The sequence below is a fragment of the Corythoichthys intestinalis genome, chromosome 15 (genome assembly GCF_030265065.1).
Source record: "Corythoichthys intestinalis isolate RoL2023-P3 chromosome 15, ASM3026506v1, whole genome shotgun sequence".
NCBI classification, from domain to species: domain Eukaryota; kingdom Metazoa; phylum Chordata; class Actinopteri; order Syngnathiformes; family Syngnathidae; genus Corythoichthys; species Corythoichthys intestinalis.
In genome coordinates, this window is record NC_080409.1 from 27700932 (window position 1) to 27728766 (window position 27835).

The 27835-nt window shown below is 38.3% G+C and overlaps 1 protein-coding gene across 5 annotated transcripts in view; it reads left to right on the forward strand.

The window, feature by feature from the left end:
* LOC130930622 (neuronal PAS domain-containing protein 3) overlaps positions 1 to 27835 on the forward strand; it is a 267831-nt gene that overhangs the window by 173545 nt on the left and 66451 nt on the right. For 4 of the 5 annotated variants that reach the window (XM_057858590.1, XM_057858592.1, XM_057858589.1 and 1 more), the window contains one exon: positions 15443 to 15532. In XM_057858590.1, the coding sequence (XP_057714573.1) occupies positions 15443 to 15532 (90 nt within the window). Of the gene's footprint in view, positions 1 to 15442; positions 15550 to 27835 lie in introns of all 5 variants that reach the window. The other variant, XM_057858591.1, reaches the window with a different exon arrangement.

The window sequence follows — 27835 nt, forward strand, 5'->3', positions numbered from 1 at the left end:
TCAGCGTCTCAAATTTAGGGTTGAGACGAATTCTAGGGTTTCAAACGAGGAATAGAATAATTAAAACCCTGAAGCAGATTTGTTGTTCCACCACTATCTACTGTTGTCTACTCTCTTTTGAGCCTGTTTTTGTCGAAGTAAAGTCCGTCAGCTGTGCCATCCATTCAGGATGCTAATTAAAGCCAAACATTAGCATTGTTGGTACTCGCTATTAATCGCCGATAACGATCGTTAGCGTACGTCGTGTGACTGATTAGGCATCATCAGCTTCGTTTCCCGACACTACATCAACAGCGGATCTGTCATTCCTGCAGACGATAATAACCATCACTAAGATAAACAGGAAGTAGTATGACAAGGCTTCTTGGTTAACTCATTAGCTACCATTATTGTGATAGACAGTCAATACATTTTGACTGGGAGGGTTGGCAGGGATCGTTTGATCTAGAAAAAAAAAAAATGGATTGGACATCTATTGCCGTCAATGGCAGCCGATGATTTCATAACAGCATATGGATATATGTGTGCACGAGTGTGTGTCCTGGAAGGGTATGGTGAGGTTAAGCGTCATCCATCTGGAGAAGGTTTCTAGCATCCGTCCTTGAATTTGCGCCGTCTGGTCGCCACGACAACGCCTTTAACAAGCCATCAGGCGTCACGTGACCTGTCAACACGTCCAAACAGCCTGCCCGCTCTTTGCTAATGCTAATGTTAATTTCGCCTTTCATTAGTGAGCACACTGATGTTGTTCTGTTGTTCAAGGTCAATTCAGTTTCCTCGGTGATGTTGTCGTTTCCTGCCTTTTTGTGTTGAGTGTGGACTTCACTAAAAGTGACATCACAAATTCATCACCATCATGATGAAGATTTTAAATTAAAGTGTATTATTCGGAGTTGTCAACAAGCAGCCCGTCTGGCCCCACCCCTTCCTTCCTCTAGCTTGCCCCTCCCTCAGCCGTCTTCATTGACACGTTGACCTTTTCTGACTCCCCCGCTCAGCTCTCACCTCACTCGCCCCCTCCCCCGTTGCCTGGCTTCCCGCCCCCCAGGCCGATCGATGGCTTCATCCTGATCGTTCTATCGCCAATCAGCAAGAAGTTGACCTTTTGGACTTGGCAATGATGGCGCCAAAATTGACCTTTGCAACCCGAATGTCAGCGAGCCAGCCAGCCTGTCGGCACAGCAGATGGACAGGAAATACCTCAACTAGACAGGAAGTGATCACAATCATCTGAACAAAACAGGAAGTACTTCGCATAAATGGGAACTATAGTACCATACATATCACATAAAAATAGAGCTAGATGTGTAACGTGCATTGTGGACTTTATTTGTCACTGCCATTCGATAAATATAACATTCAATGGAACATGTACTTTGAAATAGCTATAAATTGCGTAATTTTCAACCAGGTTGGTTTTTCATTCATGTCAAAGATGCACCTTAGGTGTGCTGCAAAATAGCCCGCCAGAGAAGTCCACTGCTTTTAAGATGTATGGCGGTTACCAACAATGCCAACTTGTTGATCTAGCTCTATATACGTCCTATGAGATAGCTATAGTAGGAATTGTCGCTCAACTCTGTTGTTCTGTCTAGACAGAAAGTACTTTAGCTAGACAGGACGTTCATCTGCTAACTCTCAGCTTGACAGGAAATACCTCAGCCTGACAAAAAGTGTCACATTTTGTGTGGCCCACGGAGTTCAGACATTTTTTTTCTCATTAGAATGAAATTGAAATCAAATGTCTAGTCAACAATGACAAATCCAGGACAAAATACAGTAAATTTAGAGGTAATTTAAAATACTTTTCTACTCCATGTACAGTGGGGCAAATAAGTATTTAGTCAACCACTAATTGTGCAAGTTCTCCCACTTGAAAATATTAGAGAGGCCTATAATTGTCAACATGGGTAAACCTCAACCATGAGAGACAGAATGTGGGGGAAAAAAAACAGAAAATCACATTGTTTGATTTTTAAAGACTTTTTTTGCAAATCATGGTAGAAAATAAGTATTTGGTCAATACCAAAATTTCATCTCAATACTTTGTTATGTACCCTTTGTTGGCAATAACTGAGGCCAAACGTTTTCTGTAACTCTTCACAAGCTTTTCACACACTGTTGCTGGTATTTTGGCCCATTCCTCCATGCAGATCTCCTCTAGAGCAATGATGTTTTGGGGCTGTCGTTGGGCAACATGGACTTTCAACTCCCTCCACAGATTTTCTATGGGGTTGAGATCTGGAGACTGGCTAGGCCACTCCAGGACCTTGAAATGCTTCTTACGAAGCCACTCCTTTGTTGCCCTGGCTGTGTGTTTGGGATCATGGTCATGCTGAAAGACCCAGCCACGTCTCATCTTCAATACCCTTGCTGATGGAAGGAGATTTTCACTCAAAATCTCTCGATACATGGCCCCATTCATTCATTCGTTTACACAGATCAGTCGTCCTGGTCCCTTTGCAGAAAAACAGCCCAAAAGCATGATGTTTCCACCCCCATGCTTCACAGTGGGTATGGTGTTCTTCGGATGCAATTCAATATTCTTTCTCCTCCAAAAAGGAGACCCTGCGTTTCTACCAAAAAGCTCTATTTTGGTTTCATCTGACCATAACACATTCTCCCAGTCCTCTTCTGGATCACCCAAATGCTCTTTAGCAGACCGCAGACAGGCCTGGACGTGTACTGGCTTCAGCAAGGAGACACGTCTGGCAGTGCAGGATTTGAGTCCTTAGCAGCGCATTGTGTTACTGATAGAAGCCTTTGTTACTGTGGTCCCAGCTCTGATCATTCACTAGGTCCCCCCGTGTGGTTCTGGGATTTTTGCTCACCATTCTTGTTATCATTTTGACATCACGGGATGAGATCTTGCATGGAGCCCCAGTTCGAGGGAGAATATCAGTGGTATTGTATGTCTTCCATTTTCTAATAATTGCTCCCACAGTTGATTTCTTTACACCAAGCGTTTTACCTATTGCAGATTGAGTCTTCCCAGCCTGGTGCAGGTCTACAATTTTGTCTCTGGTGTCCTTCGACAGCTGTGTGGTCTTGGCCATAGTGGAGTTTGGAGTGTGACAGGTGTCTTTTATACCGATAATGAGTTAAAACAGGTGCCATTAATACAGGTAACGAGTGGAGCCTCGTTAGAAGAAGTTAGACCTCTTTGACAGCCAGAAATCTTGCTTGTTTGTAGTTGACCAAATACTTATTTTCCACTCTAATTTGGAAATAATTTTTTAAAAAATCAAACAATGTGATTTTCTGTTTTTTTCACATTCTGTCTCTCATGGTTGAGGTTTACCCATGTTGATAATTACAGGCCTATCTAATCTTTTCAAGTAGGAGAACTTGCACAATTGGTGGTTGACTAAATACTTATTTGCCACACTGTACATACACTCTCTTTCTTAACACAGAGAAAAAAAACACCTTTTACCACCACTAGACACACTAAACATGCTGAAGTTAACTCTCGTAGCTGGTGGGAAACGTTCATGATAGTGTAAATTCACCTTTAATTTTTGTATAAATGCAAATCATATTGGACGTATTGCCTCCTCAGCAGTCACCACCTGCAAACATGGTTTACATGTCGGTTGGCCCTCCTCTAAGCCGCGGCTGTCTGTAAATATATTGGCACTTTTTCAATAACTTCAGTTGAAGTTGTTCTCTTATTTTTCAGAGAAATTCTATTTGAAAAACCTTGAAATGGTTACATTTGTCATTAGTAAAGCATCTAGGGGGGAATCACAATACAATTAGCCATAATATGTTAAGCTCACGACCGCATATATCGGTATCAGACTTTTGGAGTTGAGCAGTATCGGGTTATTGGTTAAAAACTCATTATCGGACAACTCTACTTCATATACAATAGGTCGGAAGTTGCCTGGAACACCAGACTCACCGCTGTTCCAGCTATTGAGTCTGGCCACCATTCCGCGGATACAATTTCCAGGGCGGAGCAAGCCCAAGCAAACAGACAGCGGAGTGGACCAATCAGCGACGGGCAGACGTGATGATAATAAAATGACGAGGTCAGGACGAGGGACTTGCGCGCGGAAGTAAACATACGAGGAGAGCGGAGTTCATTCAACATGGCTAGCGTGAGACAGACTGTTGTCAATGACTCGTGTCGATGTGTTTTTGGTCATTTAAAACTGATTTTACCGTGGATTGGAACATATTCTTGGCTCTCCTGTTCACCATCTGTGTTGTTGTGGAGACGACTTTCGACGCGCAAGAGTGACATTGCTCGTTAAGAACACGTCACGCAAATAAACGAATCTGATTTGTCGACTGATTTTGTACCTGCTCGAGAGGCCGTTAATGGGCTGGTTCCCAGACTTTTCTCTCAGTGTTTGAAAAATACAGGGAGAACAGTCTGGCGGTGCCAGGCAAGGTCGGAAATACCTAATTTCTTTGGGGATTGACAGGAAGTAATCGGAAGTACCTCGATTCTGTCAGGGCTAAACAGGAAGTACTTTGGCAAGAAGGAAATTCCTCAGGTAACTTTCAGCTGGACAGGTAAGTACTTCAGCTACACGGAAAATAGCTAAACTACGAACAAAGTACTTAAGTAGTATAAAATGGGAGTTTCAAGCCTTGCTAGAGGTTTCTTCTCCCTCTGCTTAATCCTTCATCCAAGATGAACGTTATGCAAGCAGAGATGTCCTTCTCTTTATGTTACTTCTTTTGTCCCGAAACTCTTTCTCTCCCCATTGCTCATCTTCCCCCATAAATTGCTTTTAATCACGTCTCCCCCTCCTCCTCACTTGATTTCTTTACTTGTCTCTTTGCCATACATCACAGCCTTTTCTTTTACCATTCATTTGTTGTTCTACACACCCACACGCGCACACACACTTTTCCCATTTGTCACGACGAGGAAGCTCGACAGTAACGTTTAAACTGGCTGTTCTGAATGGTTAAAAGATGGCCTCATCTTCATTGTGTTCGTGTGCGCGTGAGGGCGGACGATCGATGCAGTAATCTACAAAAGGTGGGAAGGAGAGAGAGAACGCATGCGGCAGCGCTCGCTAATCAATTGCACTTCTTTCTTTTACTATCTGAATGTCCTCATTTAACTCGTTGGCTGCCATTGACGTTGATAGAGGTCTAATTTATTTTGACTGGGAGGGGCTGCGAGCCTCTGCTAGCCTCTTGGACCTCTATTGCTGTCAATGGAAATCAGTGAGGTCACTGAGGTGTGTTTATGTTTGTGTTTTGTTTATATTTTTCTTTTATAGTAGACCAGTGGACATTTTTTTTTTAACTTTACGCTTGTTTGTGTAAAAGTTAGGATTTTGTTTAGCAAACATTCACATGATTTGTGTAAATTTTACAAAGGAAAAAAACAGTACTTTTGCCCCCAAACTACAGTAAAATTGATGAGTTCCTAATTTCTTTTTTTTTTTTTTTCCAAGTTAATTCATCATTCGTACCAAAAATTGTAGTCAGAAATGGTTGTTTATATACACTTTATAATTTAATATTTTTGTAAATATGCGCATGTCCTTTCTTTTGCTTTTTTGGCTGCCACAAGGGGAATAGATCAATCAATTAGAATAGGAGGGTCATTCAGAGAGCCAATTCATGCCTTAATCATTCATATTTGCTATCTTTTTTAGTAAGTAATGATTTACACGCAGGTATGTGTGTGTATATTACAGAAGTAATGATACATTCGTCTGAATCGATAAATTGGTTAAGCAGTGAGCCAATCAAAATCAATCGAAATGAAAAAAAAATATTCATTATCTTTTCGGTGTGCCGTTTTATTCAAAAGAAGGGCTTTCAGTCAAATGTTTTGACCATTGTATGTGTAAAGCCCAAAAACATTGATTAAAATTGGTCAGTGAAAAAAACAATTTGGACATGAAGGTTAGAGTGTCCTGAAAAAAGGGGCTCAACCTGGCCATTGTGAACAACTTTTCATTGAAATATAAAGGCAACATCAAAAGCATGCAAATTCAGCCAAAATAGGCTTAGGGTTATAGTTAGGACTTTTTATGTTGTGCACCATTGAAACCAAATGAATATTATTCATTCATTCACTATGTACCGCTCTTCCCAAGGGCGTAGGTTTGGTCTCAATATTGGTAGGGACACTTTAACAGTATAACCTGCATGTACACTTTTTGCTGGGGACGGGACATTAATAAGACCCAACAGATTGGATACATTTCTCAAAAATAGCTGGTTACTTCATAAAAATGAAAAAAGTTACAATTATTTTCATAGGGAGAAAGTCATTTTTCAAAATGCTTCCTTCAATTCAAGGAAATTTACAGTGGTTGTGTTTTTGTGTTGTTGTTTTTTTGGGGGGGCGGGGGTTAAAAATGTGCATATGCTGCAAATATGCTTTTTAAAAAATGATGTAGAAAACAAATACATATTAATTAATGAATAAATGCACAAAATGCACAGTTGAAATAAAGTTGACAGTAGAAAAAATACAGGAAGACACCTCTAAGCAGCTTTCTACTTTCACAAGTTAGCAAGTTCACACAGTTTAATGTTATGCTAACTCTGATGCAGGTCGCACTTTCAGTAGCTAAATTAATGGCATGTTCCCCACCTCCACAACAAAGACATATTTTCACATTACTTACAGTGGCTGCTGCTGCTGCTGGCCAAAAAAAAAAAACTTCTAATATCCCTCCTCTTCAAAGGGGGCGGAAGAAGCGGCATATTGACATGTATTTCTGTCGGGATTGTGTGAAAGTGGGGGTTCTAGTCATCAGCCAATCAAATGTGTGTTTGACGGGAAAAAAATGTACCGGGACATTCAGCAAGTGAAAAAGAGTGAACATAAGTCTGAACATAATAAAAGTAATTCACTTAATAATGGTAGGGTCAATTCTATCCTAACAACACAAGGGAAGACTAAATTATATTAATAATAATAAAAATAATTAAAAATAAAAATCTAAATTACCTTTATAACTGAACTCATTGTAGAATTCAAATAAGGTCGCTTAAAAGTTGGTGGGGACAATTTGAGCATCCTGAAAAGTTGGTAGTGTTCTGTCCCTACCGTCTTTATGCAAACCTATGCCCTTGGCTCATCCCCACAGGGGTCATGGGAGTGCTGGAGCCTATCCCAGTTAACTATGGGCAAGAGGCTTGATACACACTGAGCTGATTGCCAGCCAATGGCAGAGCACATCGAGACTAATAACCTTTCGGACTCACAATCACACCCATGCCGAATTTTTTGAGTGTTCAACCAACCTATCATGCATGTTTTGCTGATGTGGGAGGAGGCTGGAGTAAAACCACGCAGACGCAGGAAAAATATGTCGACTCCACACAGGAAGGCCGGAGCCCGGGATTGATCTCTCGACTGTGAGGCAGATGTTCTAACCACTCAGCTCCGGTGCTTCCTATGAATATTATCAAATATTTTTGTAATTCAAAGCATTAAAAATCATATTTAATTCAAAAGAAAAAAAAAATCAGACAATCAAAATAGGAATAATTTTTGGTTTATTTATGTTTTTTGTTTCATTCATTCATTCATTCATCTTCCAAGCCGCTTATCCTCACAAGGGTTGCAGGGTTGCTGGAGCCTATCCCAGTTAACCCATTCACTCCCAGCCATTTTCACCGGTGCAACTTCGCTCCCGGCCGTTTTACTGGATTTTGACTGATTTTGCAAGGCCCACAGAAAATTCTGTTCTATTGCTATATAAACATGGAACCCACCAAAAGAAAGATTAGACTCTCTTCTTTCAGCAGGAAAAAAAAATCAGCATTAGAAAATAGCTTAGTTTGAGCAATTTTCCAAATTATGATGAAAAAAACAGAAAAACAGAGCTTTTTGTGAAAGCATACATTTCAAACATAACTTTGACTTTAACACAGCTATTTTTTGCTTTAGTTACATCCCAAACATCTGAATAATATTTTCCTTTTACAAAATGACATAAACAACAAGACAAATAGTTTTTGATAGCAATGTAACAGTTTATTTACCCATAACTAACTGAGATGACGCTGGTGTGGCTGCGACAGCCGGGTAAACTTTGCCCTCATCGCCGCCTGTCGCATAAAGATGATTTTTTTGAGTCTCTGCGGGGTCTGCTTAGCGAGCAGCACAGACTCAACGACATCGTCCTCTGCACTGGTGGTCCCGGTCGCTCTGCTCGGCCGTCCAACGCCTGGTATTCCGGGCATCCTCTCGGTTGTTCTGCTCAGTCGTCTGCGGGTTGCGGGTCTTACAAAAATGCGCTACTGCCCTCCAGTGGCCAGTTGTATTGCTTTAAAATGGAGTTTCAGCTTTGTGCTTTGGAGCTCAGTTGAATCAGAACCCAGACATATCGTATGAAAAAAAAAAAACGTAAAAGACGTATTTACGTCTTTGGGACACTAAACAATTAAAAATAGAACATATTTATATGTTTTTGAGAGAAAATGAGTTAACTATGAGGAGCAGGCAGGGTACGTCCTGAATCGATTAATAACCAATCTCAGAGCACAAGGAGATGGCCAACCATTTAATCACATACTCACTTACTGACAGTATGGAGTGTTCAATCAGCCTCCTGCGCATGTTTTTTGGAATGTGAAAAGAAACCAGGGTTCCTTAGAGAGAAAACCCACACAGGTACGGAAGAGAGAAAATGCTAACTCCACACAGGACAGCCGGAGCCCAGGATGGAACCCTCAATCTCAGAACTGTGGACGTGCTAACCACTCGACCACTTTTTTTTTTCCAATATAAAAAATCTTGATTTTTACATTTTTTAAAATACCTTATTGTGAATGATAATTGGTTTTACTTTTCAGCCTCAGTTTTGTCATATTTGCTTATCAGTTTCAGACAATAATTTTCATTTTGGTGCATCCTTAGTATTGTATCATCATGAAATTGGTGATTTACAGCCCTAGTTAGAAAGAGGCTGAAACACACATGCGCGCACACACACCCCCACACACACACTACCACAAAACAGTACTGCAGTACTGTAAAAAGGTACTGCAGCTAAAATTAAAATTTAATATGATGTACAGTATGATGATCTGAAAATAATATATTTCATAAAGTTAGTCTTTCTTCACCCTCCAACCCCCCAAGAGAAAACCAAGAAACGATACTTATCCAGATTTGATGCCTGCATTTTTTTTGGGGTGGGGGGGGGGGGGGCGTTCACTCTGTATTTATATCTATATTTGATACATACACATCACATATAAAATCTTTGCAGAATGAGCAAAAGTAAAACTCCTTTTGTTGTTGTCGCAGCTTTTTCAACATTTTCATTCTGCTTAATAGGACAAAGCAATTTAATGTGACACACACACTATTAACTCAACACAAGCGGTCCACACACAATGAATAAAATAAATAAAAGTACAATCAAAATTGCAATTACCTGCGGAATTTGTGAAGGGTAAACAAATCTGTGCCACCCCCCTCGCCCTCACACACGCGCGTACACACAAATGTAGCGTTAGCGTTCTAGTTAGCATGCTGAAATGAATACAGTTAGATCCAAAGCAATTTCCTTTTATTTATCTTAGCAGCCGTGCATAAATAAAGGCAAGGGCATCCAGGCAATTAGCATAATTACTAGGAGGCGGTCAGAGCCTCTGTGATTTCTCACACGCACTCACACACACACGCACGCACAGACACCGCCATGGGGCGTTTGTTTGTGTGCGTGTAGATAGAGACAATGAAATGTGTTTTGTTACTGTTTGTTGTTTTCTTAACTTGTGTGTGAGTGGACAACTCCTGTGGTCCATTTGTTATATGCACACACAAAGACACACCTAAAGGCCCAGTGTGTGTGTGTGTGTGTGTGTGTGTGTGTGTGTGTTATTAATATGCAAATAGGCAGGAGAAACAAGCGCCGGGCCTTAGAAACAATATCCCGTCTGACAGGCGAGGTCAGCTGATTCGGGATCCGCCGCTCGCACTCGTCTGATTGGTTTACCGAGTCCGTGGTTGCGTCTGTCTCATGAATATTAACAAGGCCCGCCAGCTGTCGCACACGTGCGCGGGCCGCAACATCTTCACGACAAGAGCAAACTTCTTGTCATGATGGTGATGTGCAAAAAGGTGTCTTCTCGGACACTTGTGGACACATGATGCTGAATAGTGAAAGTGTTGATAGTGGATATGAGAGCACGTCTTTAGTGTGTTTGTGTGCAAAACTTTTCAGAAGCACTTTTGAACCTGCAGTATTTCATATTTTGGGTAACTTAGACATCTGGCCCATCAATTTTTTGAAAAGCCTGACCTCTGCTGATCTCGACTTTTGCCAGTCCTGATTTTTTTTCATAGGCAACTGCATCCACCTTTACATTAAACACTGCACTAAACCCATGAAGTTGCCAGAATATTAGTTTAAATCAATAATCATATAATGTGTTATTATTAACTTAGGCATGATCATAAATCTGTCAGTTTTCTCAATTCATAGAGTAATTTAAGAGAACCCATTCAGTGCGTCATTATCCAAACCATTCCACTCGTTCGTATAGAGAATGCCCACATCACTAAAAATCCAGTCCACATTTTTCCTGTGACCTTGCTCGTACCGGCACTTTGTGTACAGTGTATCACTAAAGTGAGTACACCCCTCGCATTTCTGCAGATATTTAAGTATATCTTTTCTTGGGACAACACTGACAAAATGACACTTTGACACTATGAAAAGTAGTCTGTATGCAGTTTATATAATAGAGTTCATTTATTTTCCCCTCAAAATAACTCAAAATATAGCCATTAATATCCAAACCCCTGGCAACAAAAGTGAGTACACCGCATGGGAACTACGTACATCCCTAAATGTCCAAATTGAGTACTGCTTGTCATCAGTGTTGGGAGTAACGCCGTTATAAATAACGCCGTTACGTAACGGCTTTATTTTTTTCAGTAACGGGGTAATCTAACTAATTACTTTTTCCACCGTTACAACGCCGTTACCGTTACTAACGGTCAAAAGCGGTGCGTTACTTACTCTGAATAAATTGAAGAAACTACCAGCCGTGTCGAGTCGAGACTCTGCTCTGTTGATTTGTCATCCAAGACTTGGGGTGCATTCAGGTTCGAGAATAGCGCATGAACTTCTGACTCCAAGCTGTTTGTCCCTGCTCATTCAATTGGACAATGCTTTCCAAAGTTTGGTAACGTTTCTGTGTTTGCTACACCTGATGCTAGCCTCGTTCCCATCCCCCACTGTCAGCCAGCAATAATTCTGCTTCCATCTTGCGGACGGCAGACGCTTTGAAGGTGACGTGAATTGTCAGGAAACGGGCCTACCTGAATGCAGCCCCTCGAGAGATGCGATGGAAGTGATTGTGATTGGCTGAGGGTTAAAGTCATGTGTCTTGGTAAGCCAATCAGAGCCAGTGATTTCACAAGCAACCTGGAACAGCGCGTGCGGCAAACACACACACACGCAAAACAGATGCACAGGGTCGGGATGGCAGGGCATTCAGAAGAATAATTGTCCTTTGAGAGGTGGAGATATAGACACTATTTCAAGTTTGTAGAAACTAAAGGAAAGAACCTGCATGTAATGTGTAATTTATGTCCCGGGGCAAAGCTTTTGTCGACATCTGTGGTAAGCAAGTCAAATCTGCTAAAGCACCTAACACGTTAACTACCTGTCTGTTCTTCTTTATTCCACTGACTCGAATACTGCTCAGAAAATTTCAAATTCTTTGACATACAACAAGTTCTTTTTAAAGTAACGGAAATAGTTACTTTCCCTGGTAACTAGTTACTTTTACTATAGAGTAATTTAGTTACTAACTCAGTTACTTTTTGGAAGAAGTAGTGAGTAATGTAACTAATTACTTTTTTAAAGTAACGTGCCCAACACTGCTTGTCATTTTCCCTCCAAAATGTCATATGACTCGTAACAGGAGTGCTGTCAGCATTGCTGCAGAGATTGAAGAGGTGGGGGGTCAGTCTGTTAATGCTCAGACCATACGCCATACTCTACATCAAATTGGTGTGCATGGCTGTCACCCCAGGAGGAAGCCTCTTCTGAAGACAGTACACAAGAAAGCCCACGAACAGTTTGCTGAAGACATGTCAACAAAGCACATGGATTACTGGAACCATGTCCTATGGTCTGATGAGACGAAGATTAATTTGTTTGGTTCCGATGGTCTCAAGCTTGTGTGGCGACGACCAGGTGAGGAGTACAAAGATAAGTGTGTCATGTCTACAGTCAAGCATGGTCGTGGGAATGACCTCCCCCCGCCCCCCCACCCCTTCAATCTTTGCAGCAATGCTGACAGCACTCCTGTAATGAGTCACATGACATTTTGGAGGGAAAATGACAAGCAATACATAATTTTGACATTTAGGGATGCACATAGTTCCCATGCGGTGTACTCACTTACTATGTTGCCAGGGGTTTAGATACTAATGGCGATATTTTGAGTTATTTTGAGGGGAAAATAAATTTACTCTATTATATAAGCTGCACACAGACTACTTTTCATTGTGTCATTTTGTCAGTTTTGTCCCATGAAAAGATATACTTAAAAATCTGCAGAAATGCGAGGGGTGTACTCACTTTTGTGATGCACTGTATACCTCTGACGCACACAAAGCAGAGCGTTTATAGATGGATGAAGGATGGACATAGGAAGTTTTTTCAAGAAAGTGAGTATTTATCATTGCTGCTAGTAACAGTTAGTTAGCTCCAGACCCCAGCTAACAGCAGAATGTCGCATGTAATCAATAAACCAAATGCTCAGTGTTTGACAAATAAAAACTGGGCTTGCACACTACAGACAATCTCTGCGCATATCTTACCTTTGTTGTTTTACGGTCAAAAGTTACATCCCAGCAAATAACGCTGCTACTTAGCTGCTGCTAGCTAGTTAGTCAGATATGCATTGTGAAGGTGCTAGTAGAGTTAAGTGTGCACACATACAGTATCAGTCTTTGTTAGCTGTTTGTGAGGTTTTGTACTTGTACGCTACGTTCACTTACATCCTGGGGGCTAAGCCCCCTCTGTTCTTAAAATCTAATGATGCCCCTGACCTTTGACATTCCAATCAGTAAAACATTACCTGTGAAGTGAGACTATTTTTTTAACTACACATGCTATTCTCCACGGATCCTGTATATACTGTACAGATATTTTCTTTAAAATAATTAAATGATTAAAAACTTTTCAAACGACTAACTTCTGTGGACTATACTATATTCACCAAAAAAATAAAAGGCCGCGGCATTTTGCTTTACCAGAAGAAAATTACAAAGTGTAAGATTATGGATAAAATAAAATTCTGGAGAAGAAAACCACAGAATTATGTCATGCATCCGTCCTTTTTCCCCCCCACATCTTAACACCTTTTAATGCTGGAACAGTTTGAATGTGAGCCAGTTGTGAGCATTTGCGAAACAGGTATAATATGCCAGAATTCACTCACAAAGGAAATGAGGCCATCTAGTGGATGCAAAATACATAACACAGTGATTATATGGAATGCCAATACAAATTTTATTCCTTCAAACATTAATGTAGCCAAGAGCGGCAGACGTTTACCCTTGCACGCCATATTGATTGCTCCATTTATCTGCTACGAATATATCCCCTACACCAACCTGGGAAAGATCCATTCGAGATCTGTTTCATGGGAGGAATCTTCAATAAATATACGGCTGCTGAGTTGATGATCGCTCTTCCTTTCACACTCGCGAAAACATCGTTTTCCGTCCAAAAAAAAAGCTTTTAGTGACATTCTTTGCCCTCTTTTATTGAGGGAATTGAATGTATACCAGGCAAAACATGATATACGTCTATTTTAACTGGGAGGGTTGACAGCGAACGTTCGCTGTCAGCCTCTCCCAGTCAAAATGGATTGGACGTTTATTGTTGTCAATGGCTTCCAATGGGTAAATTTATGAAAAATTCTAATTAAAGCCATTAGAACAGTGGAAAGGTTGTTTCTTTATTTAAACTTTCTTCAATTGGAGTTCTTCAAGTGGTAATATGTCCAAGTTACTATGTAGTCATGTAGGGCTGTCAAACGATTAAAATTTTTAATCGAGTTAATCACAGCTTAAAAATTAATTAATCATAATTAATCGCAATTCAAACCATCCATAAAATATGCCATATTTTTCTGTAAATTATTGGTGGAATGGAAAGATAAGACACAAGACGGATATATACATTTAACATACTGTACAGGGTGACCTAAAAAAAAGTTTACACTGCCATAATACAACTTAAATGCCATGTTTATTCAGTTTAGAATTAGAATTTAATCACAAATTATGCATTATTGTAAAGAACATGTACAGTACACTCTATTTTTCAATGTGTCCTCCCTTAAGTGTCACAACAGCCTCCAAGCACCTGCGGAACGCTTGACAGGTCTTCTTTATGTAGGATGCTGTCATCTTTTCCCAAGATCTAACAATGGACCTCTCCAAGGCTGCCACAGAAGTTTGTGGCTTCTTACAGGCACTGTCCTCCACAGTTGCCCATATGCTATAATCCAGGGGATTGAGATCTGGACTCTGGGGTGGCCACATATCACCTTGTCAATCAACTTTTTGGTCTGCAGAGATCGGGTTTTCCAGACCCAGGTTTTCGTGAGGCTGTTCCAGTATCTTTCAGCTTCTTTTTAACTTTGTAGACTGCACATCTGGATATTCTCAGATTTGCTGCAATCTCAGTAGGTGTCAGACCGGCACACTGCAATTCAGGTACAGCTAGAGTTTTCTTCATTTTCAGCAGAAGCACAGGAATTGTAAGATTACCAGCTGCATTGAGTGACCTTAATGAATCACTTAAGCATGACAACCTATTTAGATATGTTTCAATGGCTTTTAAACAAGCAGTCAACTGAGTTTAAACTTTTTTTTGGGTCACCCTGTACATAAGTACTGTATTTGTTTATTATAACAATAAATCAACAAGATGGCATTAACATGAACAATCTGTTAAAGCGATCCATATATAGAAAGACTTGTAGTTCTTAAAAGATAAATGTTAGTACAAGTTATAGAAACTTTATATTAAAACCCCTCTTAGTGCTTTCATTTGAATAAAATATGTAAAATTTTCAATAAAAAATAAACTAGTAGCTCGTCATTGTTGATGTCAATAATAACACAATGCTCATTCTGCTTAAACCCGTAAAATCAGTCGCACCAAAGCGCCAGCAGAGGGAGACAAAAAACACAAGTAATAAGTGGACATGACACTGTGCTGTCATTTTAATCTGTTTGAGCGGGGCATGTGCGTTCATTGCGTCAAATATTTTAACGTGATTAATTAAAAAAAATAATTACCGCCCGTTAACCCGATAATTTTGACAGCCCTACTTCATGTTAATATAGTAAAACATAATGCTCTGCAGTATTTTATTATTTTTTTTGCTTGTTTGTTTGCTGTTGCTTTTTTCTATTGACGATGTGTGTTTGTGTTGTTTTTGTATATTTTTTTTTCAGTCCCTGGACGGTTTCGTGTTTGCACTAAACAAGGAAGGACGCTTCCTGTACATCTCGGAGACTGTGTCCATCTACTTGGGACTCTCGCAGGTCAGTCCATACCACAGGTATCAAACTCAAGGCTTGGGATTCAGATCTAGCCCCCCACATGTTTTTGTGTGGTGGCCCACGAAAGGAAATCATTTGCATTAACTTCATTTTATCATGCTTTGAGTTGGTTCTGAACCCCAGTGTGTCTTGTCCATGTGCCTGCTCCTTGTATTTTGACCAATCCGCTGAATCTTGTTTCACCCACCTGTGCCTCATTGTCTTGTTAGCTCATGTCAGTACTTAAGTGGCCCATGTGCTGTCAGTCTTTGTTGCGTCATTGTCTATTTCTACATCAAAGCCCTCGTGTTTAGATTCCCCTGCCTCAAGTAAGTTTTGACACCTTTTGTTTGATCTCCTGGTCTTTTGTTTTCGAACTTTGTATTTTATGTTAGCTATTATTAAAGCATTTTTGAGTTCCCCAACACCCTGCCTTGCCTTGCCTTTTGTTTTACCCTGATGTTTCCCTGCAATTGGGTCCCCCATGCCCATGCCGCAAGATACATTTCGTTTTGCTGAAAAAGCAAAATTTCAGTTTTTTGTCAATTTTAAATAGTTGAGATGTTATTTTTGAATCCATAAAAGGAATAATTGTTGAGCAGCACATTTCTACTGTCTTCCAATTTTGAAAAGTTATCAGGATGATTATCAAAAAATTAATATATGAATGATAATGATGACAAAAAAACAGGTAACGGATCTCCTGACGCCCACTAAATTTTGACACAGTCCAAGTATATTTTGAAACTTCTTGTGCTAATGCGATGAATATTTTTGCAGATGTTTATATATTTTTTAAATAACTATTGTTGAGATTATTTTTTAGCTGACATAAGGAAAAGACTTGAATGATAAATGACCTTCATGCGTAAGACAGTTTTTTTTTTTTTAAAGAATCTGAACGTGCAAATCATGAGTTTGTCACACAAAAAATGTGACACTCAGAAAACAGAAAATGACACTGCTCATGAGCACAACCATTGTGTGACAAACGTGGTGTCAGTCACACCAAGCACAAGCATAACAAACACTCGAAACGCGTAAAAGTAGCTAAAAAAATACACTCTTACTAGATTTTGTATGGACTATGTCTCTCTCTTTCTCCATCATGCCTGCTTCACCTTCTTGGTCCATTAAAGGGTGCATAGGCCAAAGCAGTGGGTAGCCAATGCATGACGAGCAGGTGGGACAATCTGAGATACTCGTGTTTGATTGGGTAAAATAGTACTGGTATTTAAAAATGTCTAACAAGTTATTTTGCTTACTTCTAACTATTATAATTGGCTATTATTTATGTTTATTCCACTATTATATGGTATGCGCTTGACTAAGGTTTTGTCTTGTGCTTTAAACCCAGGTTTTGGCAATAACGTGCAAGTGAGTTGTGTATTGCATTTTAAATTAACATAATGAATTTGAATATATATAATTTTGTCTGGATTTCATTCACTTTGTTGTGCATATGTAGTAAGATGAGGCCATCATATACAGTATTTCCATGGATTGGCAGGCATAATGGTGCTCCAAAGGAAACCTTAACCTATGGCCCACGACAAACATGAGTTTGACACCTCTGGTCAATGAATTCTTCCTCTTTATCTAACGTAAATTTTCTGAGTTGTTGCTGTTCTATTCTTGTGCGATCTGTCCAATCAGAGTTGCTTTAATTGTCTTATTTGGTCAACAAAGACAATTGTCAACAAATGAGCTTCATTTACAATCTCATCAACGCTCACTATTGCGTTCATTGGCGCGTGTGCGTGTGGTTGTCAGCTTGTTAACGAGCTGTGCGTCTCTATTGGCTCCCTCTCCACTGACTCGCTTTAATGGAGGCCTGAAGGTCAGCGCTTTGACCTTGATAGAGCTAATAAGTCATTACTGACGAGCTAAGCATGTGTGTGCTTGTACGTGATTGTGTGAAGTCAACAATAGCGCTTCAAAGTGTGACTGCTATTGATAATGTCTTTTATTTGTATGACTTTTTAGTGGTACATCTTTTGTACATATTGCAGCACAGTAGTACCTTGACATACGATCGCATCGACATACGATTCTTTCGACATCCAACGTAAAATTTGGATTGTCATTTGTCTCAACAAACTCGAAATACAACGTTCATGACAGCGTCACAATTTTATTGTTTTCCCGCAAAACTGACTCATGGCGGATTTTCTTGTGAGAGAAATCAACATGGCTCTCAAGAAGGTTAGTGCATGTGGGGAAAAAAGGAAAAAGGTGATACTAACCTTTGAAATTAGGAAGAAAATGATAGAAAAATATGAGCGTGGTGTGCACGTCAGCTAACTGGCTCGACAATCCAGCCCGAATATGTCTACGATCTCGTGGACAACCCTCATTATTATTTTAATTATTGTAACGTCGGCAAGGAAGTTGCCAGTTTCGTTAGGTTTTTAAACATTTATTTCAGGACTTGTGCAACACAAGAGGATACTGTTCACCGTAGCCAACGCCAACAACAACAGAACATGGAAAGACAGAGTAAAATCTGTCTCACTCTCTCGACAGTCACATGGTGCGTTCAGGAGCAGCATGCAAAACCAAAAATTAGAACCCAATTGGTTACATTATTATTATTATTATTATTATGATTTGTACTGTATTTATAATTTATTCGTTTTGCTATGTGTAATTGCTATTTGTAATTATACCTGCAGTATTTATTCGGATTTCACTTAGGTTTTTTGGCTGTGGAATGAAATAATCAGATTATAATGTATTCTTACGTAAAAATCCCACTGGAGCATGCAGCATGGCAGCGATTGCTGAGGTGAATGAGCTTTCTCGGGATTTAATAACGGACATGTTAGACTTAGCAGAACACGACGCAGGAAATTCGAACCCTGAGCACACGGCTTACAAAAGAAAGCGGTTTATCGCGAGAGAGAGCTCATGCAGAACCTCAGCAATTGCTGCCGTGTTGGGAAAGAAGGAGCACAAGCTTGACTCCAGAGCCATGTAGCTTGACTCGCTCAGCTCAAACCCCGCCTAGTTCACGTCTGCCCACTGAGTTTGTTTAGCCAATGACAGATAAAATTATTTCATGTGGCACAATGGGAACAAGAGTGCAAGAATGAAAGAAATAAAAAGTGAAATAAATAAATGTTAAAATTAGGGCTGTCAAACGATTAAAATTTTTAATCGAGTTAATTACAGCTTAAAAATTAATTAATCGTAATTAATCGCAATTCAAACCATCTATAAAATATGCCATATTTTTCTGTAAATTATTGTTGGAATGAAAAGATAAGACACAAGACGGATATAAACATTCAATATACGGTACATAAGTACTGAATTTTTTTATTATAACAATAAATCAACAAGATGCCATTAACATTATTAACATTCTCTTAAAGCGATCCGTGGATAGAAAAACTTGTAGTTCTTAAAAAAATAAATGTTAGTACAAGTTAATTTTATATTAAAACCCCTCTTAATGTAAGATGTAAAATTTTCAATCAAAAAATAAACTAGTAGCCCGCCATTGTTGATGTCATTACACCATGCTCACTCCCCAAACCCATAAAATCAGTTGGACCCAAGCGCCAGCAGAGGGCGCCAAACAACAAAAAACAGGTAACAAGTAACAAGCGGACATTACACTGCTGTCATTTTAATCTGAGCGGGGCATGTGCGTTAATTACGTCAAATATTTTGACGTGATTAACAGGCATGAAAATCTCTCACCTTTCGGCGAAATTCGCCGTTTTGAAGTCAAAAAGGGTGACCTACGTGAATTGTGTAGATCCGAGGAGAAACTTTTTAAGGGGTGGGGGGGGGGGGGGTCGGGAGTAGGCATGTGCCGGTTACCAGTGTCACGGTTTACCATGTTATGAAAACGTCGCGGATTCAAAACCACTAAAATGATCTGTCACACCGTAGTACGGGATTCGCTATTATTTTTCGTGTGTCAAAAATACAGCCAAAAGTGTGGCGGCGGCAGCGCTCACCCCTTCCCCCGTTTGTTGCTGTGTGTGTCAGTGACGCTATTCCAGCGAACACAAAAACAAAACTGATCTGAAATATACAAAATGAATACATTTAAAACGTTGTACAATAGTATTTTTCCATGTGTGAGTAGCTCAACAGATTAGCACCATGAACAAGTTTGCCAAAAACATAACACATTTTCCTTTCAAATTCAATATAAAAACTAATTAAAAACTTACAAAGACGAATGTTAGCCTAGGCTCAGCTAGGAGAGCAACTTCGTCGAGGTTTTAATTTTAGTCTCACAGCCGCTGAGTGAGGAACAAGCTTGAAGTGGGAAAAATGATAGCATCAAAGATCGCTGATTGCGACAGATGATCTTGCCCTAAGCACAAATTCACGTTCGCTGGACGAGGTGAGGTCTCACTCCCAATATTTTTTTAAATGAATGCATTTGCCAGCATATTGAATTTGGTGGGTAATGGTTTTAATCCTTTTCATATTTTGCGGTATAACAAAGTTACTGCCGTTTGTTGCAGCTTGTGTTGAGCACTGCCACAGCTAGCCAAGTCTTCGGTGAAAAAATAGCTCCCGTTAAGTTAGCGTCAAGCTTGTGTATTTAACGGTAATTTAAAAGAAGAAACACAAGCTTCTTTCTAATATCACTGTAATTGGTATTTCAGGGACGTGTGGCGCCTTTTTTTCAGTGCGACATTCATGCAGTGTTGAACACCTAACTCGTTTAGCTTCAAAGTAAACTATGTTTCTAAATAAAACATGGCCAGCACAAGGTATATGTGTCTGTGGTGCCTCCTGCAGATTACTGAAACACAGTGTGATTCGACAGAGCTCAATACAGTATTTTGTTGGGTTGTACAGTGTACCGGTGTTTGGCAATTCCTTGCTATGCGGCGAAACGTCTACACAATGCTCAGTTCTCTCGCGCAAACATTTGCACGCATGCGCACATTGGTTAAAAGCGGCGAGTACTCACTATTTTTGTTTTTATTGAGTTTTTTATACTTTTTTTTTTACGTTTTATATACATACTTTTCACTATTGTGTTTTTATGTCGTAGCTTTAAAGCAGTTGACCACATTAGTCACGTAGCGCATTTAAACCGTCCTTATTTGATATAACTACATTTTGCCTAATTTTGCCTTTACAAAATGCCTTAATAAAAGACTTAATCTTTTATTAAGGCATTTTTAGTACGTTCTGCCTGTATGCATCTAAACAAAACAAGTTGAGAGTGCACGGTAGTACTTTGGGTGTCAAATTCGCTTCATATAGGACGTTTCGCCGATGTAGACATTTTTGGCAGAATGCCGGAACATATGTCCTCCACACCTTCTCACCTTTTTAACCCCTGACCCATTTTCATGCCTGGATTAATTTTAAAAAATAATTACCACCCGTTAACGTGATAATTTTGACAGCCCTAGTTGAAATAAATAAATAATGAAATGAATACAATTTGACAAATGAATAAATGTTGAAATAAATAAATATATATTGGAATGAATAAATAAATGGAAAAAACGGAAATAAAAGTTGAAATAAGTCAAAATTGAAATAAATAAATATTGAAATAAATGAATATAGATTAAAATAAATGAATAAAAAGAGAAAAGAATGAATAAAAATTGAAATAAATAAAAAATGGAATAACTAAATGTTGAAATATCAAAATAAATAAATATTGAAATAGAGGCATTTTAATGACACATTTAAATAATTTATGTAATTGTGTATTTATTTATTTAATTTTTGCACTCCTGGTCCTCCATAGGTAGCGGGCCACCGAGTCATGTGACAAAGTTTAAAAAAAAAATTTAAAAAAAAAGAATTTAAACATCTAAAAAGATTGAAACAAGAACGTTAAAAAGAAGTTATGTTAATTACATGTTAATAAAAATTTTTTAAAAAATCATTGTGAACAAACAAATGTATGGTATTTAAACGTTGAGGGCCAGGTTCAGCAATTTAGCCAGATTGTAATGAATATACACAACTGCTTAAGTCAAATTACTAAATAGTGATTCCACAAAAAAAATACATTAAAGAAAGTTATCAAAATAATTAATTGGCATAATTAACTTGAAAATGGCTCTTGATCTTCACCCTGCCTGTCTGATGAATTCAGCAGGATTGTGCAAATTAGCCAATTTGTGAGATTACAATTGGTGAAATTTAAGACCACACAAGTAGTTGTATAAAATTTTTTAAAAAAAGACAGTCACCTTAGGTACAAGATAATACTGTAAGCAATAATTCCACACAAGAAACCAGAACAAAACAACAACAAAAAAATCATAACAAAGCGCATTTTCAAAACATCTAAACATGCTGACTGGACTCATTTTAATGACCCACTATCGACCTCTTTTAATTTCATCTTCTTGTGCATAGAATTCACAATGCTCAATAAATTTGACGGATGGCTCATCATTTTGCGGATTTTTTTTTCTCACTCAAAATCTCTCAACAGCACCATTTCTCCATCAAGTTGTGGAATAATTAGTGACAAGAACAAGATGGAGAACGAGGAGGTTTGTGTATGATTAAAGGCCGCGCGCCAACACGCCAAAGACACGCTAATCACACACCGAGCACACGCCGCCGAGCGACGTCCGTAATACGCGATAAAAGCCAAAGAACAAGATAACGTTTGCCTGCATCGGGGACCCGTGTGACAATTAATCAATTATTTGATAGACATCATCAATCAATGCTGGAGGTGGAATTAATCCAGGGAGGGAGAAAGGCTGAGGGGGTGACGAGCTTTCCTCTTTAATTTACTAAACTGATTGGTCTCCGTCGTATCTGCGCGTGCCCACGTCTCATTTAGATTGGAACACCTGACGTGACATGGATGGAGAGGAACTTGTCACTTCCTCTGTAGTGACCCAACATGATGGCTTGTTCCGAGTCTGCATTTGTGTTCATTTACATACATACAGAGGTTGGGTAGAGTAGCCAAAATTTTTACTCGAGTAAGAGTAGTGTTACTTCTATAAAATATTACTCAAGTAAAAGTAAAAGTAGTATTCCAAAAATTTACTTAAGTACAAGCAGGGGTGAAAGTGGTTAGAATTTCTTGCCGGAACTCCCCAACGTGAAGGTAGCCACGGAGCCAGACATTTAATTGAACTTTTTTTTTTTTTTTTTTTTTGTAACACATACAAAAACTGATTTTCCTTCAAAATTGTATTTTTTCCAATGATTTCCAAAATAAAAGTTAAGAAAAACAGCTATAACCCCAACCTCCATCTCCAAATTTTTATTTTCCCTCATTTCCTCACATACTAAATGCCAAATCTCAATTTTATCTACTTAAGAACATAGGATGTATAATAAAATTATAGATAATGTAAACACTTACTTTTTGTTGTTTTTTAATAATACAGATATAAGTAACGTACATTCAGAAAACTAAGTACAAATGACATATTATGCAGAGTGAAATGGAATATATTTTGAAAATTGTGCTTCTTAACTGACTTGACTTCTTAAATCATAAGGAAATGAATAAGTAGCCTAATGTAAATGAAAAAATATAAGTCCAAAGTGCACATTGACAGCTAAGATGTTCTGAACCTCCCCATCAGAACAAATAAAACTAAATATAATAAATAAGCCACCTTAACTCTTAAAGATTTGATTTTCTGTTGCATTGCTTGTTCTTGTTGTTACATTTTTTTTTTACTGTTTCAGAAAACATGCACATTTGAACCAATCAGAAAACATGCATATTTCAACCAATCAGAGCTAACTATCTCTGGTGATCACATGTCAGTATGTCAGCCAATTGAACGGATAAATGAGTCCAGGCGTTTTGCTTTGCGTGCATTCGTACATTGACGTGACTCATCATCGTCAGACTCAACTGTAGCAGCTGGGGAAACCTCCATGCCGTCCGTGGAATAAAACAAATAATAAATATTGGTGGAAACGGATTACGCTAAGCACTTTATTATGCTTGTTGTTAACACTTGCGTATGTAAATCTGATGTTGGTAAATTGTTTTCTTCTTGGAGATGAAATGCATGTTTTTTTTGTTTGTTTGTTTTTTAACATAGCATGTGACAGTTGCCGTCATATTTTCGGAATCAAAGCACTTTATACCAGAGCTGCGTTCCACCCCTGAATCTCATACCGGAACTGCGTTCCTGACCGTTCTCGCCCACTTTCACCCCTGAGTACAAGTAAAAATGTATTCATTGAAAACAATAACCAAGTAATGAGTAACATTGTGATTCACTGCTTACAATGTCCGATTTCTTTTTAATAATGTTTTTTTTTTTTTTTTTTTTTAAATCTCAGCACAACCTCATCTATATGAACTGTTGTTATTATTATTATTATGTACTATAACTTACTACATGACCATATTAGGCCAAAATGAAACTGATGAAAACAACACTTCTCATAATGGTATAGACCCCAATCACCAACGTCACACAATCACGTGATCGCTGTATTGTGCCGCCATATTATCCGTCATTGTGTGTCTGTACTGTCAATGATCGTAGTTTCTAAAGGTGGATTCACTTGCAAATTATGGAAGCCCGGGTGCTTTCAGACGCTGTAAACTCATTGAATGAGTTGCATAAAGGCCGTTATTTGGAAAAGCTTCGGTCGATCCAGTCGCCAGATCCATATTTGATGTCCAAATCGATGTTTCCTCCCGTCCAGTCCCTTCCCGTGCGTCAGAGCTCGTCCTGAGACCACAAAATTTCCAATCATACTCCAGTTTATGTCACGATGAGGAGTCGGGTACCCAAAATCGGCACTGGCCCAAATATAAATCGACATTTGGGGAGCTGAGCGTCACCGTTGTCACGATTGTAAAATGAAACTTGATCGGCGGTTCGACAACGGGCCGCTGTGTGCCGAAAAATAGCCGCCCCATGTGAAATGTCCCCCCTGACGGGAGCGCTTATTTATAACGCGTTATTGAAGTGAAAACATCAAACGTTTTCATGGATGCATTACAGTAATGGATTTACGACTGTAAAATCAGTTTTAAATGATGAAATTACACAAAATATTAGTACTGTATTTTAGTAACAAATCGTGGACTGGGCCACATAACCATCTTTGAACAGAAATGTATTAGTCTACAGGTTTTCACGACCATATCCCAATGACAATCACACAGGTATGACATTTATTAGTTCAAGCAGAGTAAAATAATACATATTCACGGTACAAGAAAGTCCTTTCTGTGTGGGCGCTCCCGTCAGGGGGGACATTTCACGCGGGGCGGCTATTTTTCTGCACAACACCTGTTGTTGCGCTCACCTTCTTGCTGCGCGACCGTGGCAACGAGCTTCGTAGTCTCCGTCTGATGATGTCTGCGATCGTGTTGGCATCATATTGATGTTTTCGCCGCTGTCTAACGGCTGTCGACACAAACTCATCATGGACCGAGATAAACAAACCGTGCTGCTTTAGAGATTTGCCCTTTTAACAGTGGGCACACAGCAACTACTAAAATGACTGTTTATCTTCTGTTACTGCAAAAATTGGAGTGCAAAAATTCAATACATAAATACACAATTAAATAAATAATTAAAAGTGTTATTAAAATGCTTTTATTTCCATATTTATTTATTTATTTCAATATTTATTTCAATTTTAATTTATTTCAATTTATATTTATTTAGTCCATTTTTATTTATTTATTTCCATTTATATTTATTTATTTCGATTTATATTTATTTATTTCAATTTATATTTATTTATTTCGATTTTTATTTATTTATTTCAATTTACATTTATTTCAAAATTTATTTCAATTTTTATTTATTTATATATTTCAATTTTTATTCATTTATTTCAACTTTTATTTATTTATTTCAATTTTTATTAATTTATTTCAGTTTTTATTTCTTTCTTTCAATTTTTATTTATTTATCTCATCATTGATTTATTTATTTCCACTTTTATTTATTTAACTTTTTATTTATTTCATTCTTGCACTCTTGTTCCTCTGGAGGTGAAACCATGAAATAATTTTATCTGTCAGGTTTGCTCGTCAAAGTTTGTAACGTCTGATTGGTTGCTCAGCAAAGCAAGTCTTAACTAGTCGATCTCAGATAATAGATTGACGCCTGAGGCATTGGCTAATTTTTATGTACACCCGATACATAAGGTGGCAGTGTAGATCCGTATAATCTGAAAAATAATTGCTCCCTCAAAATCACAAAGACGACGAAGATTAGTAGCGTCACTAGCGTGGTCAGTGTAGCGGTAGTAGGCTTTGACGCATTTCGCGTGTTGTCCAAGCAAAACATACATATGTCCAAAATGTGCCCAGAGCTGCTCAGAGAAGCAGCAAATTTAATCGAGGACACTCTGAGGAGAGCTCCACCAGCAGCCCATGGTGGAGTCCAGTCTGTGGCTTCTACATCGCGCGGGCCAGCGCCTTTAAACGGGCTGATATCTGCATACGGGAAACTCTAGTATAACTCAGAAGTGGAACGGTCCTTGGATATTTACCAGATTTTATTTATTTATTTTTTTTTTATCAAGTTTTGAAATAAGGCTAAATGACAGAAATAACTAGCAGTTTTCTAAGTAGTTTTACTCTGAACTCCGACATCATTTTTACATGATAATGATTTAGTTTGGGTCTAGGGGTGTTCCAGTGTCTCTCTAAAGTAGACCCGTTATCGAATAGGTCAACGTTTTTTCCCCATATATTTAATAAAGGGACTTGCGCTCTGAAGCCACGTCATTGCATTCTGAAGGCAGCGCATTGCATTACCGTAATGCACATAATGCAAACAATAATCCAAATGAGGGGCGGCTGGTTTGACTTCGTTTTTACGGGTGGAGGCTGGCTTGACCGCAGTTCTAAACTATCGAAAACTCTTCGATCAACATCTTGATCTGACAAAGCAGAGATGTATGGAGGACCAGGAGTGCAAAAATTCAATAAATAAATACACAATTAAATAAATAATTAAAAGTGTCATTAAAATGCTTTTATTTCAATATTTATTTATTTATTTCAATATTTATTTCAATGTATATTTATTTATTTCAATTTATATTTATTTTAGGGCTGTCAAACGATTAAAAATTTTAATCGAGTTAATTACAGCTTAAAAATTAATTAATTGTAATTAATCGCAATTAATCGCAATTCAAACCATCTATAAAATGTGCCATATTTTTCTGTAAATTATTGTTGGAATGGAAAGATAAGACAAGATGGATATATACATTCAACATATGGTACATAAGGACTGTATTTGTTTATTATAACAATAAATCAACATTATTAACATTCTGTTAAAGTGATCCATGGATAGAAAGACTTGTAGTTCTTAAAAGATGAATATTAGTACAAGTTATAGGAATGTTATAATAAAACGCCTCTTAATGTTTTCGTTTTAATAAAATTTGTAAAATTTTCAATCAAAAAATAAACAAGTAGCACTATTCTGTCCTCAATGTTTGTGAGTACACAAATTGACAGATAGCGAACATAAGTTCCAAAAAGAAATCAGACGGTGTGGCAAAGTTGCATGGGCTTTACTGAAGTCATCTCTTTTTGACAGGAGCACATTTCTTGTATTTTTGTAAAACTGAAAATAACAAGGCAATGTGTCAATAACTTGCATAAATCACAAAATAACATAAAATGTACACACACGTGTCCATTTGAGCAGTAGCACTAGCCAATTAGCTCACAAGCATCTAACAATGTAACTGCATTTCACCATATATGTGAACAAATTCAAATACACATCATCAATAACTATCTTATGCTCATGAATATAAACAAAGGAGGAATATAACTCACAAGCGATGCATGTATTAGACACAAACAGTGTGATGGGGCTATGAGAACTGCCACTGAATACTGGATGCGGACGTTAGCTGGTCTGAATAGCACTGTCTATTAGTGTGAGTTCGCGTCGACATATAATCACGTCAGAAAAGCGCGCCGAAACCCAAATAATCAGCTGCACTGAATTGGCAGCAGAGGGCGACATTACGCCAAATAACATATGCAAGTCACACCCAAGCGCCAGCAGAGGGCGGAAAAACTCCATAAAACACAATTAACAAGTTGGCCTTTCACTGTACCGACATTTAAATCTGTCTGAGCGGGCCTAGTGCGTTAATTGCGTCAAATATTTTAACGTGATTAATTTGAAAAATTAATTAACGCCCGTTAACGCGATAATTCTGACAGCCCTAATTTATTTATTTCAATTTATATTTATTTATTTCAATTTTTAATTTTTTATTTCAATTTATATTTATTTATTTCGATTACATTTATTTATTTCAATTTTTATTTATTTATTTCAATTTTTATTTATTTATTTCAAT